This window comes from Anser cygnoides, chromosome 11 (genome assembly GCF_040182565.1).
Source record: "Anser cygnoides isolate HZ-2024a breed goose chromosome 11, Taihu_goose_T2T_genome, whole genome shotgun sequence".
NCBI lineage: Eukaryota > Metazoa > Chordata > Aves > Anseriformes > Anatidae > Anser > Anser cygnoides.
Genome location: NC_089883.1, coordinates 18,628,797 through 18,648,509, shown reverse-complemented (window position 1 = coordinate 18,648,509; position 19,713 = coordinate 18,628,797). Strand labels below are relative to the sequence as shown.

The 19,713-nt window shown below is 39.9% G+C and overlaps 1 protein-coding gene across 7 annotated transcripts in view; it reads left to right on the top strand.

Moving 5' to 3' along the window:
* Positions 1 to 720: 720 nt before the first annotated feature.
* Positions 721 to 19,713, top strand: part of TCF12 (transcription factor 12) — a 162,524-nt gene continuing 143,531 nt past the window's right edge. For 2 of the 7 annotated variants that reach the window (XM_067004144.1, XM_067004141.1), the window contains exons 1-4: positions 721 to 799; positions 1,417 to 1,540; positions 3,875 to 3,971; positions 4,736 to 4,808. In XM_067004144.1, the coding sequence (XP_066860245.1) occupies positions 1,428 to 1,540; positions 3,875 to 3,971; positions 4,736 to 4,808 (283 nt within the window). In that variant the 5' untranslated portion in view covers positions 721 to 799; positions 1,417 to 1,427. Of the gene's footprint in view, positions 800 to 1,416; positions 1,541 to 2,420; positions 2,440 to 2,743; positions 2,903 to 3,874; positions 3,972 to 4,735; positions 4,809 to 19,713 lie in introns of those variants that run through there. The other 5 variants (XM_067004143.1, XM_048060290.2, XM_067004142.1 and 2 more) reach the window with 4 other exon arrangements.

The window sequence follows — 19,713 nt, the reverse complement described above, 5'->3', positions numbered from 1 at the left end:
TCATAACAAAGCTGAAAGTTTTTTCATTTTTCTATGGGTTGTGTACCACAACTATGGATTGAAGCAGGAACAGAACCAGAGGTATTTTCTTTGTTGCGAATGAAAAACTAGTAGTTGTCTGAGCCAGCAGGTTTCCGATGGCTTTTCATTAGATGTTTTGAAATGTTTGTAAAGTCTCACTTAGTTGTATTTTCTCTAAAAATCTGCAGTTAGCTCAAAGCAGAGAACTTTTATTTTTTCCTTTTCTTCTTTTTTAATGTTGACCACATTGGTTTCTGTTTCCTTATCTGTATATGCCTATGATAGGATAAGGATAATGTAATGCATTAATTGGTTATTTTTAACCTAATATCCCTTGGAAGGAATAGGAGGAATTTAGAGGGACTGGCAGAGAAGAAAGGCTAGTAGGTAAGCAGCGGCTTGAGAAAGGGGTTGGAGATTGAGAATAGGCGAAAGACAGTATTATGTGGATGTAGAGTATTGTTCCTTGATGTTTGAGTGTCCTTGTTATTTTGATCAATTTTGAATAAAGAGGGGTTAAAAACTGAATAGGTTAAAGGTTCCAAATCTGGCCAGCATGGCAGAAGATGTTTGGTACACAGAAAAAAATCGGTTAAATTAGGTCAGGCTCTTAGTACGTTTTGGGCCAAAGCATACCTTCCGTGAGGCCTTGAGTACTTGCTGTCTGGCATAATTTCTGGAAACTTTATGTTCTGATCGTTGCAGGTGTCTGGAAATGAAGTTTTTCGAAGAGAGTTGTCAACATAGAGTTGCAATGCAGAGGAATGGCTGCTATGAAGTGAGTTTTGGTAATGAGCATGCTTGGTGCCAGCAGCTGCATCAGAAAGTGACATTTGGACCAAAGAAAATATCTTACGGGGTTATATATATGTATATTTTAAGCGTACATCATGGATTATGTGGATGTATTATCTTCCACTCAAATTTTCTAACTACAAACAAAAGCCTACAAATGTGAACTGTAAAACCCTAGGTCTGAGGGCAAATAAAAAGTTCTATTTTTTGAAAGTAAGTTTTAATTTTAATGCAATTACACATCAGTACAAATAATTGTTGGCATTGTTGCTTCCAATTCATTAGATTTAGTCAGTTTTCTAATCAATGCTTGTGAGTGTAGCAGCTGTAGCAATTGATGCTAAGTACCAATACTGGTGTATTTTCAAATGTAGTCCTTGGACAGAAATAAAAATATTTTCACTGTATATAAATAAGGGGTTTTCCTTGTAACAAAAATGTGTCAGATGAGTCCTTGTGAAATATACAATGATCGCTGTCGTTGGATGAAGTCTTATTTACACTACAAAGGGAAAAGTACATATTTATGTTCCTCAGGGGCACAGAGAATGGAAGGCATTGTGTTGATATTTTAATACAAATTGCTTCCTGCATTTCTAGGTGGCAGATCTATGAATATTCAAAGAATCACAAGGCCAGATGATCATCCAGTATGTGGCATGTATGTTAGGAAAATGGAGGAAGAGGCTTCAAGGCTCCAGAATCGCCATTTTGCCTGGGGGTGGTAAGTTTGGTCTCACCCTCCCCTTCCTCCGGAAGATGTCACGGTTGGGATCTGGGGGTGGGAAGGGGTGGGCATGGGGCTGGGGAGCCCCCCGTGGGGCTGGGCAGCCTGCTGCCTCCCCGGCCTGGGGAGCTGCCAAGCAGCCTGGGAGAGATGAACACTTGTACACAGCGTGCCTTTCCTCTCCGTGCTTAATGTCTCCCTCAAGTGTTTTAGGTTCTCCAGGATTTTAGGAATCCTTTTTCACTGCCATTGTGTGTTCTAAGTCCCCTTGCTCCAAAAGAGTAATGTGTCAGTAGCTTTCTTTCTTTCTTTTTTTTTTTTTTTTTTTGAATTCTTCCTTTTGGACAGGAGGGTAGGTAGCCCTCAGTAGCTAGGGTCAAAAAAGAGCAGCGTTGTACGGAGTAGAGCAGGCCAGGACCCAGGTGGTGGCAAGTAGGTGCCACCTGGGGGCTCTGCAGGCTTGAGAGACGCGTGTTTGTAGCGAGCATCAGCCCGTGCGCGGGCACCGCGGTCCGTGCCGTTGCGGACAGCAGCCGCTTCGCCGGGCTGTGGAGCCGAGCAGCTTACCTACCCGAAATAAACTTCCCCGCAGGACAGGCGGGCAGTGCTGCTTCGTGGCGGAGGGCCGGAGCGCGGCAGGGCGCTTTATGTGTAGCAGCGGCAGGACCCAAAGGCGAGCCCGGGCTCTGCCCGCCGGTTGCCGTCCCGGCACGGAGCCCCGGGGGCGGTTCACCTCCGGCAGCGCCAGGCTGGGGGCTGCTCGGTGCGGCCCGGCGCGCCTCGTCTTCCTGCGTGCGGAGAGGTGGTGCTTTACCTTTCGTGCGTTTAAGAGGAAGCGGCCGGGGAACGTTTAAAGCTTGGAATAATTCACATGGCTGTTATTTCGCAGAGACTGTGTAAGGACATTAACAGCTGGGCGTGTTTCGGGGCGCTGGGTGAGCGCGGTAACACATCGCGGAGCACGTGCAGTGCTGCCAGCGCCGCGCGTCGAGGGCTGTGCGCTGCCCAGCTCGGGGAGGGCACCGGGGGGGCCGGCTGCGGTACCGGGACGCTGCCTCGCGCTGCCCCGCCGCTCCCGGGGACGCCCCCCGGCCCCTGCCGGTGTCCCCGGGCGCTGCGCGGGGCCGGCGGCTCCTTCAGCCCGGCGCGGCGCGGCAAGGGTTAAGGCGGCGGCGGCGGCGCTCGGCGCGGAGGGATACGGCGCCGGGGCCGCGAACGTGGTGCTGAGGCTCCGTAAGCAAAAAAATGTCTGCCTGAGGGAAACCCACAAGTTCCTTCCAGCGGGGGGGGAGCGCTCGGCTCGCCGCCGCCCGGCCCGCCCGCCCGGCCCCGCGCAGCGCAGCGCCTGGGGGGCACCAGGTAAAGCCGGGGGGGCCGGCATAAGTTGGCGGACAGCGGCGGGGGCAGGGGAGCAGCGGCCGGGAGCTCGGCGGGGCTGAGGCGGCGGCGGCCGGGCGGGAGGGAGGGAGGGAGCCGGGCTGCCCGGGGCGGGGGGACCGGGCCGCGACCGGGGGCTGAGGGGAGGGGGGGTGTATGTGGGGTGAGCCTGAGGGGCGGCGGCGGGGCCGGGCGGCGCCGAGACCCCCCCCTCACGGGCGGCGCCGGGGTCGCGCTGGGCGCCGCGGGGCTCGCAGCGGCCCTGAGGGGAGCGCGGCGGCCGCGGCCCGGCCCCGTAACTTGGAGGGGAGCGGGGCCGCCGCTCCCCCGCGCCGCCCGCCGGGCACAAGGGAAGGCGCCCCCCTTCCTCCCTCCCTCCCTCCTCGCCCCCCTCCTCCTCCTCCCGCCGCGAGCGCGCGCACGCCCCCACCCTCCCGCCGCACGCGCATTCCGCTCCCGCCCCCCCCTGGCGGCGCGCGGGCGGGGAGGGGGGGGAGGAGGAGAAGTGGGGGGGGAGGAGGAGAAGTGGGGGGGGGGGCCGGGAGCCGGCGGTCCCGCTCGGGCGGCCATGGCTCTGCCGAGGCCCCTCCGGCCCCGCACCGCCGCTCTCGCTGCAGCCCCATTGTTGGCCGCGCCGCCGGCAGCGGTCGTGGCTCGCTGATTGCCCGGGCTGCGCTGCGTCGGGCGCTCTGCGTTGGGCTCTCTGCTTTGGCTCGCCCTCGGGGCAGCGGGTTCCTGCCGGGAGCCTCCGCGCTGGGGGAGAGAGAGCTGCGGGGAGGGAGGGAGGGAGGGAAATGAGCCCCGGGAAACTTGACAGGAGTTGGGGAGTTTCGGGAGGCCGCCGCTGGTGCTGACCCAGTCGGTGTGCCCGGTAAAGGGGGGCTGCCCCGGCCCGAGGGGTGCTGTCGGGCCCTGAGGCGAAGCGCGCCCTGTGCCCCTTCTCCCGTGCCCCAGGACGCGATCGGAGCGGAGGAAGATGAATTCCCAGCAGCAGAGGATGGCCGCGATAGGAACTGACAAGGAGCTGAGCGACTTGCTGGACTTCAGTGCGGTAGGATATGCTTCCACGGCTTCTTGTCACTGCTCCGTGGTAAACTAAGGAGTAAGGACGGCAACGTGCAGGGCTTGGCTGTGTTCGTCTCAGCCAAGTTGGACACCTGAACTTTGATGTAATGTCTAGACGTTCAGATTTAATACTGTAATACCAGCTGGGTCAATTGGTTTAACTGGTTAAAATCAGGCTGACCCAGTGATGGCATAATCTAATAATTAACATTTGTTAAGCTGGCGCGTGGCACCGATATGCCTTCTTTCTCGTGGTTTGTTTTGGTTTGTCTTTAAACCAAAAGAACATCTGTAAGTAACTTTGTCTCAGAAAATTATAGATGTTTTTTTCTTGATACTTTTGTTTTAATAGATCTTGAAGAATGTTTAATTTATGAACGTAGTAGAAAACTACTACCTTTCAAGAGTTGACTTTATCTAGTGACTTTAATTTCATAAATCTGCAAGAAATATATTTTTATTAGTAAAATTTAAGATGAATAGATATTTTAAATTGTCATGGTAGTATTAAGCCTCTATTTTTTATTTTAAGCTGTGTTCATGCACAAAAGAGTGTAATGGTACTAATAAATTGCAAGGAATACTTTGCCTTTATGGTTCCGAATGTGCATCCTATATTCTGTTTATTTTCTAGCAGAAATAGGAATAAAATAATCGTTTCCTATGAACCTTCTTTTAAGTCTGTGGACCAGCTTAATAATTCAACACAGGAGTTCAAAGCCAGCTTATGCACATCTTCTTGTTTTGCAGATGTTTTCCCCACCTGTTAATAGCGGGAAAACCAGACCAACCACGCTGGGAAGCAGTCAGTTCAGTGGATCAGGTAAGATGCATCTGAGATACATAAAAGTCATGTAACCAGGATTTGATGTTTTAGGTTACTTTTAATGTGCTTGAATGGTAATCTTTCACTTGTACGTATTCTCACATGACTTTCAAATTAGAGATGTCCTATTTTGATCTGACTTCATAATACATCTTGTTCTTAACTTTAACCAGTTTTCCTCTGTGTCCTAGCCTACGCATTCCAATACAGTGAAATGTTAAGTATCTCTAGTCATGCTGACATGCAAGTTGTTTATTGATCTATTGCATTTCAAATGAAGGCTTTCTTTGTTGCTTTTTGATAAAAACCCACCTGTTCAATAAGTATTTCCTAGCACCTGTATGAAAGGGGAAAACGCTCAAGGAAAATACCAGGTAACAAAGTACTCCTGATGCAAGAATATATTCTAGAATGCAGTTCTTAAGGAACATGTATGATGTAGTGACTAACGTCTTAAAAAGAAACAAGCAAAACAAACACACACCCCAACCCAAAGCTTAGAATTTTAAGAATTACTAGCTAGATACCACTAGTTTCTAGATCTAAGTTAGATCTGAATTATTCTACTGTGTTATTGTAGTGATTTGTCAGAAGCTGCTTACTGGCACATGAACAAGTCCTCGTTGATCATAGCATCATGTATGTACTTCAACAAAATAATATGTGAAGTAGAAAATTAATGTATTTTCGTGTTCTCTTCTGCTTTCTCCTCTGGGAGCCTAGTTCAGTACACGATAATACAATTTTCCAGTGCTGTGTAGTTGTCAAAATTTTGACATATTTTTCTCACATTGAACCTCTATCAGTGCATCATGAAAACGAATAGCTGTAGTTACGTGTTGCATTTTGTTGCCTGCTGTTTTCATTGAAGTACACTTGATGTCTGTTTTCAGAGACTTTTAAGCTGAGCCTGTAGTACAAAATAAGAGTAAGTTTTTAAAATATGCTTTTTATTATATTATTCTTTGTCAGGGTGTATATATATTTATTAATGTTCCTAAAAGAGAAACTTAAGAACTAACACCAAACCATGTTATCAGAAAGTTCCTTTATTTTCTTTTCTATGTATGCATATTTTTGTAGGAATACAATTAAGTGATATTTTTGTTTTTATGAATACAAGGAAGTGAGGGTTGTGTTTTTAGTTAAGGCTAATGAAAACACTTTTAGAATGCTGATAGCGGAATGAAATTGCTTCTTGAGGTTGTGCAGTACCATTGCCTGTTTACTTCATACGTTGTCAGAATTGTTCCTTTGAGAGTCCAAAGGATACCTTGAATTTTAGTGACACAATAGAATTTTTATTTTTAAAAGTATTTTAAAACTTGAGTTGTATAATTTTGCAGACTCTTCAGAGACTATCTGCCAAATTTGATTAAAAAAAATTAAGTAGTAAATATGACATCTGAGGAAGTATTTTACTTTTTTCTCCTGAAATATCTAAGTGGTTTCCACTTGCTCTTTACAATTAAGCTTAAATTACTGGTAAAAGTAAGACAGCAATTCCATATGCATCATATTTAATCTTTTCCAAGCAAATATTCTAGACTTATTTTTCAAAGGTGTGTTTTAAAGGATGTCCAGACAGCTAAAACTTACTGTGCAGAGCTCAACCTGAGGTTTCCACCCCCCATCCCCTCCTATACCTTGCTCTTCCTGAACAGGTAGAATAATGTTTTCCCTGCTTTTCTTGGCTGGATCAGGAAAAGAGAGAATGCCAAATACTTAGCTTTCGGTGAGAAATAGTAAATTTCCTTGAATTCATTTAGTGATACAGTATATCATCATAGATGCTGGTCATGAGCAATACGCTGCAGCTGTCTCACAAGCTACAACCTCAAATGAATTCCCTTTGGAGAAGATAATGGTATATAGCCATGGGTTTTAATTCAAAACATTTCTAGTTGTAGAGGTTTACTGCTTGGTGGAATTATATACCATAATTTTTGTAAAGTTACAACAACTGAAGCCTTGACCTAGGGGGATTGCTCTGCAGGAGTGAGAAGTGACAAACTTCTATATTGTGTTCTGAGTCAGTGTTGAATGTTATAGAAAGACCTTGATGCGCTCACTGATGAAGTACAGGCATTTCCAGCACTCTGATTTAATTGTGATCTCGGTTTAATTTCAAGTGTTCTGTAGCTTATAGGATGTTTGAACACTTTGTTTTTTTATTTTTTTTTAACTGCAAGAGGCCACTTTTTAAAGAGAAACATGAGAGGAGAAAGTATTTATTCCTTAGACCTATCTATTAACAAAATGCACAGCACGCACAGATTTCTTCTTTGACTACAGGGTGATGCTACCTCTTCTCTTATGCAGACTTTGTGATTTTGACAGTAGGTGCAGCTGTGCAACTTGCTTCAATATCTTTCCTGTTAAACACCACTTTCTGATTGTTGTCTTTAATGGCATCTTTGCATAAGAAAGGAAAGTGTTTTCTTTTTCCTAGTTGGAGTTTATTTCTTGTTACTGTAGAGCCCCCTTTTTCCTCATTTAAACTTTATAAGTAGTAATAATAAAAATTATCCAGAAAACAACTCTTCCCCTCCCAAAGCTATCAGTGCTTTGAGATGCAGCTTAGTGGCCCCAATTAAGTAGTTGGAAATCAGTTGCTTGTCTGAATGGCATTTAAGACTGTATATTTCTAGGACATCTAAATTGGAAAGGAATGTTTATCTTCTCCTCCCCCTCTTCCCCCCCCCCCCCCCCCCCCCAGCATAAAAGGACAAATTAGTTACTGTTTAAGGATGGTTAAATTGTGTTTGTGTTTAAGGTGTGGCTTTGTGAAGTGTGGAGAATACTATGGTGTACAGTACGAAGTCTGAAGTAACAAGCTTGATCTGGTGTAAATCAGCGGTATTTCTGGTGTTTATGCTGTAAACTACATGTCACAGGATTGCATAACTAAAGCAGCTATTGTGACAGCTACAGTTTATAAGAAAATGCTTGAGTGGATTAATATGTGAATGTTGTGTTTTGATTGAAAGAAAGTCGTCAGGAATATTTGGTGTTGGGGAGGCTGGCTTTCTACTGGTCAATCAGTTATGAATGAAAGCTGCAGATGAAATACGTGAACTAATCTGATGTATTACAGTATCTTATGACAATAAGTCACAAAAGCTGCTGTTAAAGTCAAATAACTTGGTCAGAGTACTAGTGAAAACAAATATATTGGAAAAGTAACCTGATATGTAGGTCTGAGTTAAGCCACAAACTATTCCTTGTTGTTGCTGTTAAAATTGCATCTTCTTTAAAACAGAACTTGCCTTTTCTTCCTCCTCCCAAATCAACTTGGGAAAATAAAGTGATTTCTGTCTTAGAAATCGTGAAAACAGAAGGCAAAGGTCAGAGGTCCTCTTTATCAGGTTTTTAATTTAATTAGTCAGGCGTTCTTGCAGATTTTATTTAAAATGGAGAATTTCCATGGTGCTACTATGATTAATAGCAGCGTTTATGATTTACGTTGAAATGTTGCATTCTTTTGTTTCTGTCAAAATAATACTGTGTATGCCCATACAGACCTGGATAGTTACCCATTTTGCCCTATTCTCTTTACTTCTTACAAGAGTTTGATTAAAATGCAGTTAGAATATACAAATGCCATAGGCAATAATACTGTGGTTTTCATGTGTTTCCCAGCAGGTTTGACTTACCTTTCATTTTTTCATGTGATTGAATTTTTTTCCTCAGGTGTGGTACCCTACAATAAAACCCATTGTACTACTTCCGCGCAAAACTTCATAGATGTTTAAAAAAAATAAAATAATATCTGAGGCAATGTTCTCACATATGGCTTACTATCTTTAATTCATGTAGCTTCCTAGTACTAGCAATAGCACTATTTTTGTGTGGATGTGTGCATGCGTGTGAGATATCAGCCCAAAAACAGAAGTAAGGTAGTAATGTGGATGTCTAACAAAGAATGAAGAGTTAAGTGTTTGAGAGGAACAGTTCAAGAGCTGAGTAGTCAAAATATGATGGTTCTGCTGCCTGTAAGATTCTTCTGAAGTACTTGAAAAATGAGTACATGCATTTGTGCATGGACAGCTTTGGGCACAAATCTTGTGTGTGTTTAAACATTTCCCATGCTAGGCTTATATGCAAAAAAACCCTTGAGGATAAATCTGTTTAGATACCTGTCTCTGTCAGTTTGGTCCCCTTATTTGCAAATTCATGAGGTTGCCCTTTCCACTTGTCTACTAATCTACACAGTTAGTGAGGAATGTTCTGGGATAGTCCACTGATCACTGGCTGGATGCTAAGACCATTTAAGTTGATAGCCTGCCATTAACCTGGGTGTCCCTTCTGCCTTGAGACTGCACACAGTGGCAATTCTGCTTTAGCAGGTCTGTTACCTTATTACCAAACAACGTTCCCAAAACTAGTGAGACTTGGTTACTGTTTGTCAGTTCTCTCATTTTGTTTGTAGTATTGCGTGCGCAGTTCCTTCCTAAAACAAACAAACAACACAAAACCGAAGTCTTGGGAGTTACCTCAGTAGGCAGTGTTTAAAATGCTGCGTACATTAATCTACAGCAAGCGTTGAAGATGGTAGGCACTAATAGATGTGATAATCAAATTATAGTCAAGGAGAAAACTACAGAAAGATAAGGCTTTAGGGTATGAAAAGTAGTGTTCCTAACCTTTCAGAGTATAGTATTTTGTTTTTATCAGTACATTAATTCATAAGAAGAATCAATTTTCTGATACATTACATGTTTCTGGTACAGTCTCCTTCTGAGGCACAGGAAATTCCTAGTGCCTGCTCCTAATCCCTGAATTAAGGTGTTGACAAGAGATTCTACGTAGTAACACGGTCTGGTCCTGCAATAATATGTGACATGACATTTTTTATTCATAAAAGATGAAATAGAAGGCCTGTATTTGAGAGATTTGATCTGTTTTTCTGGTTTTGTCATCAAAAATGTGTTGCAATCGTGGTTCTTTTTTGTTTTGTTTGTTATTTGAAACAAAGTAAGCTTACTGTGTGTTAATGCCAAAAATCTAGAGTGCCCTGTTAAAATAAACATTAGATCATGCAGCTATGTAGCTTTGAAATTGTTTTTAATATCTAGTTTGTCCGTCAGCTCCCTTAAAAGTGAACCAGCGGGTCTAGTAACCTGGTAGTTCATGCTGGGTCTGAGGAGTGCCAAATTAAAAATGTTGGACAAACGGAGGGAATGGATAAGCCTAGCTTCAAAGCAGACAGTCTCTCACAAAGGTGTTTATGGTCACACGGTGTTTTTTGTGATTTTTTAAAACAACAACAACAAAAAAGAATAAAATGACTAGAAATATAGGTGTTCTCATCTAGCCTGTTGACTGGCTAAGTAGGTGTCTGTCAATCTATTGCTGTTAGCTATGTTTTTGAAAACATGGCTGTTATCACTTAAGGTGGTAATAGCATCAATTGGTCAGAAATGCCTTGCTGTCTTCCCAGTAACTAGTTCTGGGATTTTAGTAGCATTTGGCCTGTCTTCTGTTTAGAGAGATACTTGACCTTGTTAATAAGGGAAACTACAACTTGCTGTATTGGCACATAGAAAGCGTTCCTTCAAAAAATGAATTTGGTATTTCCAGCAGTTATTTTTCTCTGGATGAGAGCAGTGATGTGACGACTATGTTAACAAGCGTAGCATATGACTTCCAGTACATGTATAAACATTGCTGTGTCACAACACAAGGAAGATGGCTGCGGTGTTATTTCTGTCTGGCTTGAGAACTTCAGGACTCAGAGCAGTACTTTACCCTTTCCTGATGTGGAAGTACCCAGTGTGGGACACCTCCTCCCAACCCAGCTAGTAGCTCTTCGATCTGCCAAATTTTAATGACCTAGTTGTTAGTAAGTGATGAGAAGTATCCAGGTGGTTTGGAGAGTGGTCTTTATGACATGGTGGAAGGAATGTGATTTGAAGTGGCCTGTTGTATTTTGGATTTATTTGGACAGCAGTATTGACAGAAATGTGAACACGAAGACAAAAGATGTGGGTCAAGTGGAGTAAGAGAGCTGAAAAGGGTCTGAGGAGAAATTGCATGTTACTTGAGGTTTTTTTTTCTTTAAAGAGAAGTTTAGATGAGATTCTTACATATTTGTGTGTTCTGTAATCACGGTTGAACTTGTACTCAGTTCCTTAATTACTGGAGAACTGGTGTAGCTGCTGCTAAGTTTTTTTTTTTTGGGTTGGTTGGTTTGTGGGATTTTTTTCTTTGGTCTTTGAGAAGAGAATTTGATGTTAAAGATTTGTTAGTCATACATAAAAATGATCAAGTTCCCCTTTCCCATAACTTCTTTCCAGCTGTCACACCAAGAGGACTTAGCCCCTTAGTAATTTTGCTATCAAATCAGCACGACAGCTGTTTGTCTCAGTTCTGTTTTATCCATAGCTGAGAGTATAGATACTGTTACATTAATTTCTATGAATCTAGTATATATTACACTATAAACTTCATATATAAGCTTTTTTCCCTTGAATTTTCTAAAGGTAGAGTGTAAATTTTTATGGTTGAAAATTGTGCGTATTTATGAGCAGAAGAATGAGAGCTGGCTTGTATTGACCAAGAGATACATTACTTTTTTTTTTTTTTTTAACTGTAGTTTGGAAGGACTATATTGTTTGGGATTAGGATTGGGTATTTTTAAAGACTTTGTAAAACTTCTTAAATTACCTATAGAGCCTGATGTAATCTATATGATATACCTCATCTCCAATCTTAAATTTCCTTCAAAATAAATATTAAGTTATTAGGTTTGAAAATTTAGTTTCAATAAATAAATTTATTTAATATAAATTATGTTCTCTAAAGACCTCTTTGAGAGCCCCTGTCTAATTTAATGTAGCATGTTACTTCTTCAGAGGTACTTCTTACACATCTTCAGAAGTATATAGCAAAATTTGATTAGTCCTGTGAGGAGGAGTCACTGAAGTAGGAAATAAAAAAAAAAAAAAGGCATTGTTTACTTCTGCATGTGAATTACTTGATGCAGATTCATTAGTGAATACTCTTAACTAGTATTATGGTGTACATCTTAATCACTGGCTTTGGTATTAAGTACTGTAAGAAAAGAAAAAGTATTATTTCAGTGCACAATTACTGTTCTAAGGAAGGACATGTATTTTTAATCTTTTGTCTGTCTTAAGAAGTAAAGTCCACTTCAATTTATGTTTTTTCTTTCTTAGTATGAGAGTCTGGAAGTTCAGAGTTCTATTGAATGCCTCAACCTGATGATTTGGAAGCACTTGTAGACTTTTTAAAATGCTACAATCAGTTATTTATTAATGGTTGTAGGACCACGTTTTTTTTCCTATTACGAGTCTAAGATGAGATAATGATAATTTTTTTTTAATGTCTTGAATGAAAGCCTTGTTTTTTTCAGTTGTGAAACAAAGCTATGTTTGTAAACACAACATTCAAAAACATAAAGGACATACTTCTTTGGTGAAGATGTTAACTGAATACCAAGAATGATCAGAAAGAGCAGCTTTTGTTATATTTAATAATGTCCCACTGTTTTCAAAGGATAATCAGGCTAAAATGTACCCAACCAATCTTTAGGACTTTGTTAGTCTTCTATGCAAGGGATGTGATTTTATTTTATTTGTGGTGTGTGTGTGTGTGTGTGAAGGAGCTGAAATCGCTGCCAAGAAAACAGTGTTCATGTTCTTAGTGATGTAATGCAGGAGAAAAGTCATGATTGATCAGATTGAAGTCACCGTTGCTGGTGTTCCTTTTAAAGAAGTACTTGGAATGGAAGGTGGAAGAAGAAGAGACTTGATAAAGTGGGTTTCCTTTACAGACCAGTTAGTAGTGTAGTGCTCTCTAGGAATGCTACTAAAAACCTAAAAGTAAGGTTTATATTGGTGGACAGGGAGGTTTTATACTTCTATAGTAGTACTATGGGGAACTTCTAAAAACTGCTCATACTATAGAATTGCATTTAAAAAAGAAGGTAAGAAGTGCACAAAATTTTGGTGTTACACAAAATTTCTCTGTCTTGATAAGTCAGAAATAGTGTGGAGTTCTCATAGCAAGTTTAACTGCTTGCTTTCACTGTTCTGCTTTCCTTTGAACAAAACTGCATTATACCTTTTGTTTGTCCTGTCTTAGACCTCTTTGCTGTTGATGAGGCTGAAGCAGTGGTAATAGAGAAACTTGTTATGCAGAAGTGTATTCTGAGCCTTGTTTTTTGTGAAAATACAGTTTTAATATATTCCCCCCTTTTTAAATATGAAGATAAATAGACAGCACTAGCTGTTAGGAAAACATCTAGTAAAACACAGCAGATTCGGTCGTTTCTAGCTGCGTACATTTTGTACACATGCTGATTAATGTGTATGTTCTGTGTGTGATTCAGCGTAGTCCAGTATAAACCAAAGTTTACACTTAATTCGATGCAAAGAAGAGCTTGGTCTGTAGCATTACCCAGTATCTGTTTTCATTAGTTTTAGACCCGGACCAAAATATGTTGTTAATTTTTAATATGTATATCATTGTCTTTGAAGCAGGAATTGATTTTCAATCCTCCTGTCTTCTACCTTGCTCAGGTTTTATAGTCTTTAGTGCATTGAGTGGTTCCAGGACTTACCTAAAAACAAAACTGTATGCAGATTGGTGTTTTCTATTTTTAACATCTATATGTAAGTACAAGATAAACTGTTCTTTTACTTGAATGAGGCAATTAGAATGGAACCGGACAGAAGACTTAGCCAAACATAAATCTTAGTGTGATTCATGCTTTTTAGAATATAATGTGTCAGCAAACTGTAAAGAATCTCATTTAAAATAATGTTGCTTTCCAAACTTGGTTTCATCTTCTTATGTTGGGAAACATAGTTAAAGCCTAAAAAATACAGGTGAATCCAGGATGAAGTCACTGAATGTCACTCTTTGCATGCTGTAGGTACTTTTGCAGCTTGTAATCCAGTATCTCTTGAATTTTCTACTTCTGTTGCATTAGTGTTAGTATGATGCTGGGGAGATGAATAGACCTCAGAAAATTTTGAAGTGTTTTTAGTTTTCTGTGGGAGACTGGAATTCACTGTTTAATTTTTTATTTGAATGCGAGCTGCTGTTGTGGCTACTCTGAAATGTTTAAAGCAGACAGCTTTGCTTGTTGGACGTTCTTTATATTGTGATGTTTTGATGATTTTCAGTGTGACACCTCTACCTGTTCCAGTTTCTTCATGCAGTGACATCATGAGTCATAATCCTTGCTAAAGAACACGGCTTAAAATAATCACTGATTGTTTCTTTGCAATTCCATTCACTGCCCACTGCAAATAAACAAGAGCTGAAATGACGATATCATTTAATCCTTTAATGTTTGCTTTCGACATGCAAAACATTTTCTTGTAATAGAGAAGTAATCCATAAGGAGAGTAGCTGCTCTTTCATCTTCTGAATGCTAAATGAGGCTAAGGCTTTTATGAAGAGATGATGATTTAATGAAGATGACCGAGTTTTGGAGTAATGAAAAGCTTTTGTATATTCCTGCAAATGATGCGTGGTGCTTACTACAGCAGTTCCACTGGCTATATTTTGTAGTATGTCTTTGCAAGGTTAGCACTTGTAATGCTTAGATGCCAGGGTGATTGAATGATACAGTAAATCAAATATTTTTCCCCTTAGTTTGATTTATAAAATAAATGCACATCTATGTCACTTTATTTCTGACATAACATGTGATTATACACAGGTATTCTCTAGTCTGTGTAAGACTTTTATTTTGGTAGTATTTATTTTGGTTTTTTCTTTGGTAACCTTGAAAATATCTCTGATATTGTATTCACTGTCCTTGCTAGAGGATAGTGAAAAGCACACAAAAAAAGGAATGTGAACTTTGTCAATATTCTTGTGGCAGGAATGTCCAAATAAGAAATTTTTTTTACAAGTGCATATAAAATGCTGAATTTAAAAAAAAAAAAAAAAAAGCTTTTTAACTGAAGCAAATTTAGCTTAGAACAAACAAACATCATACCACAAAAAAGTCTTTTTTCCTGTTCGTTGTTCATTTCATTAGTTTACTTTGATTTCTTAAAATTATGTATCGTATTACTCCTTGAGTAAAGTGAGTTAGGTATCACCTGATACTTCAAAAGGAAGTAGAGGGAGGCTTTAAAGGATGTGAGACCTTACCCTGTCCAGAGCATATTCTCCCATGTGTCTTTCAGGCCTTCATAAATCAACAGAAGGGACTTGATTTTTTCCTCCTTGTAAGCCAACTCCTTTAAAGTGGGCAGTAGTGAAGTTCTGTAAAGGTTCACCTGATCTTCTTTCTTCCATCAAAACTTAAGGGAAGTTGTGATTCTATAAAATAAAAGTAGATTTTTTTGTAGTCTTTACTATGAACACCGGAGGTAAATCTTAAAGTTTGCTCAGCTATTTTAGGTTTGCCACGGATGTGAAGAATGTGATCGTGTTGTTACACTTCTGCTTATATTACAGGAAAGATGTGTCTGTCCATCTGGGATGAATGATCTTTGGTGAGCCGCAACAGGCTGGTTTTAGTTTACTTTTTGTAAACTGTCATGTAATGAAAGTGCAGAAGTGGATATGTAACTTACACTTCCTTCTTATCCTTTTTAATGTCTTGAATAACCGGCTAGTTCCTGTGTAGTTGTATACAAAGTCTTGCAGGTATCAGAGGAATGTAAGGTAGTGCAGAGTCTTCAAATTACATGTTAGGTGAAAAAAATTTCAAGACTCGTCGAGGCTGTGTGTGCATGAATTCATTTCTGGGTAAGTGGTGAAGAATTCTAAGTTACATCTTTAGAGTGATGCAGTACAACCAGAGTTTATGTTTATGTCCTTTATATGAATTAAATCCACTTTCGTTTTCAAGGTACTTGTTGAGTACTGAATGGCAGCTTCAGTCGTCTACTTTCTGACTATGCACTAATATTTCCATTTTCGTTTTTTTTCCCCATCTTGTTAGGGGGAATTGGGAGTGAGGAGGAGATAGAGGCCTGAATATGGAAGATGCTCTGTAACATGTTTTTTATTCTGTAATGGTTATATTCCTTTTGGCCTTTGAACGGTCTGTATTTGTTTTACAAAGCAAATGGCATTTTCCTCCTTAATGCTGCCACTTACTTTTAGGTAACCTAAGTGCTTTATGAACTACCATCAAAAATCCTGTTTCATACCTTATATTACCTTATATTTCTGGAAGTGAAAATTGGTATGTATATGGTAATGTGGCTTGTGCTGCAGTGAGGAATCAGTCAGAGTTTGGACATCTCTCATGTATGTGTCATAGGTTGTCTCTGACTCGAGACTGAAGAACATGCTGTTGCCATAGCAATGCAAGTCCTTTTGAAGGCAGAATTCTTGGCAGAGCTGTTGCATCTCCTGAAGTGCTTGGTGTGTTGATCTGAAAGTACCTTGTCCGTATCAGCACATAACTGCAGTAGAAAGAATGGGAAGAACAGATTTCTTTAAATACATGAATTTCTGTTTTTGCAGTTAGTAGTTGGTTAAACCCTTGTTCATCAAGCTAAAGCTTTTAAAAACTTTATGCTGTGAACGATTCTTACATAGAATATTTATCTTGAATGCATATACAGATGAGAACTAAGCAAACATCTTATTTTTTTCTTCCAAATAAAATCACGAATGAAATAATAGTTGAAAATAACTTCTTGTCTTCTGTAGCAGCTGTGTACGTGCCATACTCATGATCTTCAGCTTGTTTTTGTTTGTTAATCCTTGCCCACTCTTTCCCCTTTCTCAGAGTAGGAAAGAAGCATAGCTCCAGCTTGGCTTGGCCTGGCCTTGGGAAGCATTACTGAGTTGCTGCTCTAAGCAGTTTAGACATGACTTGTTGCTTACGGTTTTTGCATGTGTTGGTATAACCTGGATAGACAAGTCATGGTGTAAGTGACCTTGGCAGGCTGACCGCATACTGTAGCAAGGAGAGGTCAGTATTGATTATGCTGAGAGTGTGAACCAAGGGAATTACTCTGCAAGGTGTCTGTTGTTTTCCCCTTTTTAAGCAAATTTAATGCTCCGTCAGCAGGTGTATACTGCAGCTCTCTAGCCATCCTTGGGAACAAACATAACATTAATAACCCGGGTTTCCTTTAAGTGTTTTGCCACTTGGGTCTCAAGTCACATTTGGGGAAAAAAGCTCTTTCAGGGCTCCAACAGAAGTTCTGTTTATGTGCCTCTTAGCCTCAAGTCAGTCGGTACTGATGAGTAGGCACCGTTTTTGGTATTGTGGCAATAGGTTAACTAAAATGCACTGGGATAAACTCATTCTGAATATGTATGTATTAATATTGGCCTTGCTTCATCAGGCTTAGCAAAGATAACATTTAAAATGACTTCAGTGTGAATTGTTAGGTAGTTATCTTTTGAAATTCTAATTCTGATTTGTGTAATTGGCTGACTGATTCTAAAACCAAATGAGTAGCTCATGTAATTCATGTAACAAGCTTCCATCTTGAGATAATCAATACTCTTCAATATCCACTGGTTTTGTTTCCAGCTACACTGTTTTATTAGATCAGTTAAATTATAAGGGTATGGAGTACTGAAATCATGAACAAAATGTGAGTTTCTCAAAATGTTTATCTTAGTATTTTTCATGAAAACACTTGATTAGTTATGTTTTTTTTTAATTAAAATAAGCTAAACCAGGCAACCATCTAAATCTTTTGCCAAGTTTGTAATATTACTTAATGAAAAGAGAATAATAATGAGCTTTCAAGGACATGGCTAAGCAACAAAATTTCTGTTCATATCTTACTGCGTAGTTCCTGTGTCCCTCTTCTCTCCCCCCATTTGTAGGTTTCCTCAGCTGTACAAGGAGGGCTAATGAAAACACTCTTCTACACTGAAAACTTCCTCAGTTCATGGAGATAGTAGACTTGGAATAAAAGATTAATAAGAATAATTTCGTATGACTTAAGCAGCGTTAAAGTAGCTTGCATGTATTTTAAATTTCTACTCCCTCCTTTTGTGTATAATTTCTATGGCTTTATGAACTTCATTTAATTTTTTATTTACATTGATAATTTTCGGGTTTTTCGTTTTCAGTTTAGTTTTTACTGTATCTACATCTGTTCTAAATGTTGTTTGAAAATGGGAAATGCAAATTTCAGTGTAGGACTTGTAGCAATGTTCTAGAAAAAAGGGCCTCTTGTTATTTCAACACTGTTTCTGCACACCTTCACAAATTACATATGCTTCTTATTTCTGCAAATTTTATTTTAAGCTAATCCAAATAAGAAAGCATGGAGAGATATATTTGCCTACATTTCTTTAAGGAAGAAAATTACTAGCCTAAAACGTTTTCCTGGTGACATAAACAGAAAACAGCCCTGTCCATAGTTATCCTGTGTATTTAATGGATTAAATTCACTTTGACAGCTAGATATATGTACCAGTGTCTAGCCTATGGCCATGATCTAATAATCATGGATATGGTAACAAGTCGTCTAAAAAGATTCAGTAATCAAGTGTTTTTCTTGACAAAACGTACTGTGACTGAAACAAGAAATGAGGCTGTGTTAAATGTGACTACATTTGCTACTGTGCTTGTATTCTGAATACTTAATAAATACCCTTTGGGATGTAGACAGAACCTACGCTTTAACAGAGGTGGAAAAGCTGATTGTGCTACAAAAGCATGTATTTTAAAGTAGCAAAACAAATTTGATCTAACCTAATGATCACAAAGAACTTAGTTTCAAAACATTAATTTCTCCTTTCCCTCAAGTGCTTTTTAAGTTGTTTATTTCTTCTGTCGTAAAAAGAGTTGTGTACTGTTAAACAGAGCCTTCTGTGCAACACACAATTCCTATATCATGATTTTGTTACCTGAGGTTTAAATAGTTACTGATGAGTCAATACATGTCAATGGGAAATGCTTAAAGTGCAGCAGATATTTTGAAAACAGATTCTTTATTGTGTGCTGAATAGAGGGCTTTGATCTGGACTACGTTTGACTAGTAAAACCTGCACTGAATGTAAATATCCTTTAACAACAAGATAATGCCTTGAAACAGTCCGTTGTGACATGAAGTTAAACTAATAAGCTTTGCCAAACTGCAGCGTGTTGTATTTGGCTCTAGCTTTGGGGGAAAACTGATGTATATAGTATAAACTTCGGTAAAGTACATCAGATTGAGATAAAAACTAATATTCAAAAAACTATAACTTTATTCTCCCTTCTTTTTCTTTTAAATAGAATTTTTGATACAGCTGTTAGGAATGATGTTTTAGGAAAACACTGAGGGGGAGAGAGTGGAAACCAATTTAATGAATTACACATTCCTTTAGGATTAGCTGTTCACCCTAATTTATAGCTTACATTTCAACAACATCTGAATGTGATACTTGTTTTGAGGTGTTTCTTTATTTTTTTTTGTCTACTTTCTCGTGTTTTTGTAGTTCAAGTGATTTGACACACTTTAAAGTTGACAACGTTTTTAGTGAGAATTAGGAGGTTGGCACTGAGGCTAGCATTTGAACGGATACATGAAGCTGGGGGAATCAGAACGTAGAGGTATCTTTGGGGAGAGCCTGGATTATTGCTTCAGATGAAACTGTTGCTGGAGTTAGGTTATTCACTCTTCCACCTGCTTGAAATGCAGGAAACTTTAAGGGATTCTTAGCTACTTTATTTGCGGCTGTGTGCAGTGTGTATGTTCGATTGTGTTTTTGTAATGATTTTGCTTCTCATATTAAGTATTAATGTCTTAACTCAAATTTTCTTAATATAATTGCGATTGGCTAGTGAGAAATACAGTGAACTTAACTTTTTTTGCATAAGGTAGATTAGAATTTGGGTGTTCAGCTAAAGCTTAATATTTTTTGATTTTGATTTGGTCACTTGTGTTGCCTTAGACTTGCTTTTCTCCATGTCGTTAATATAGTTAGCTGATTCTAGGAGCAT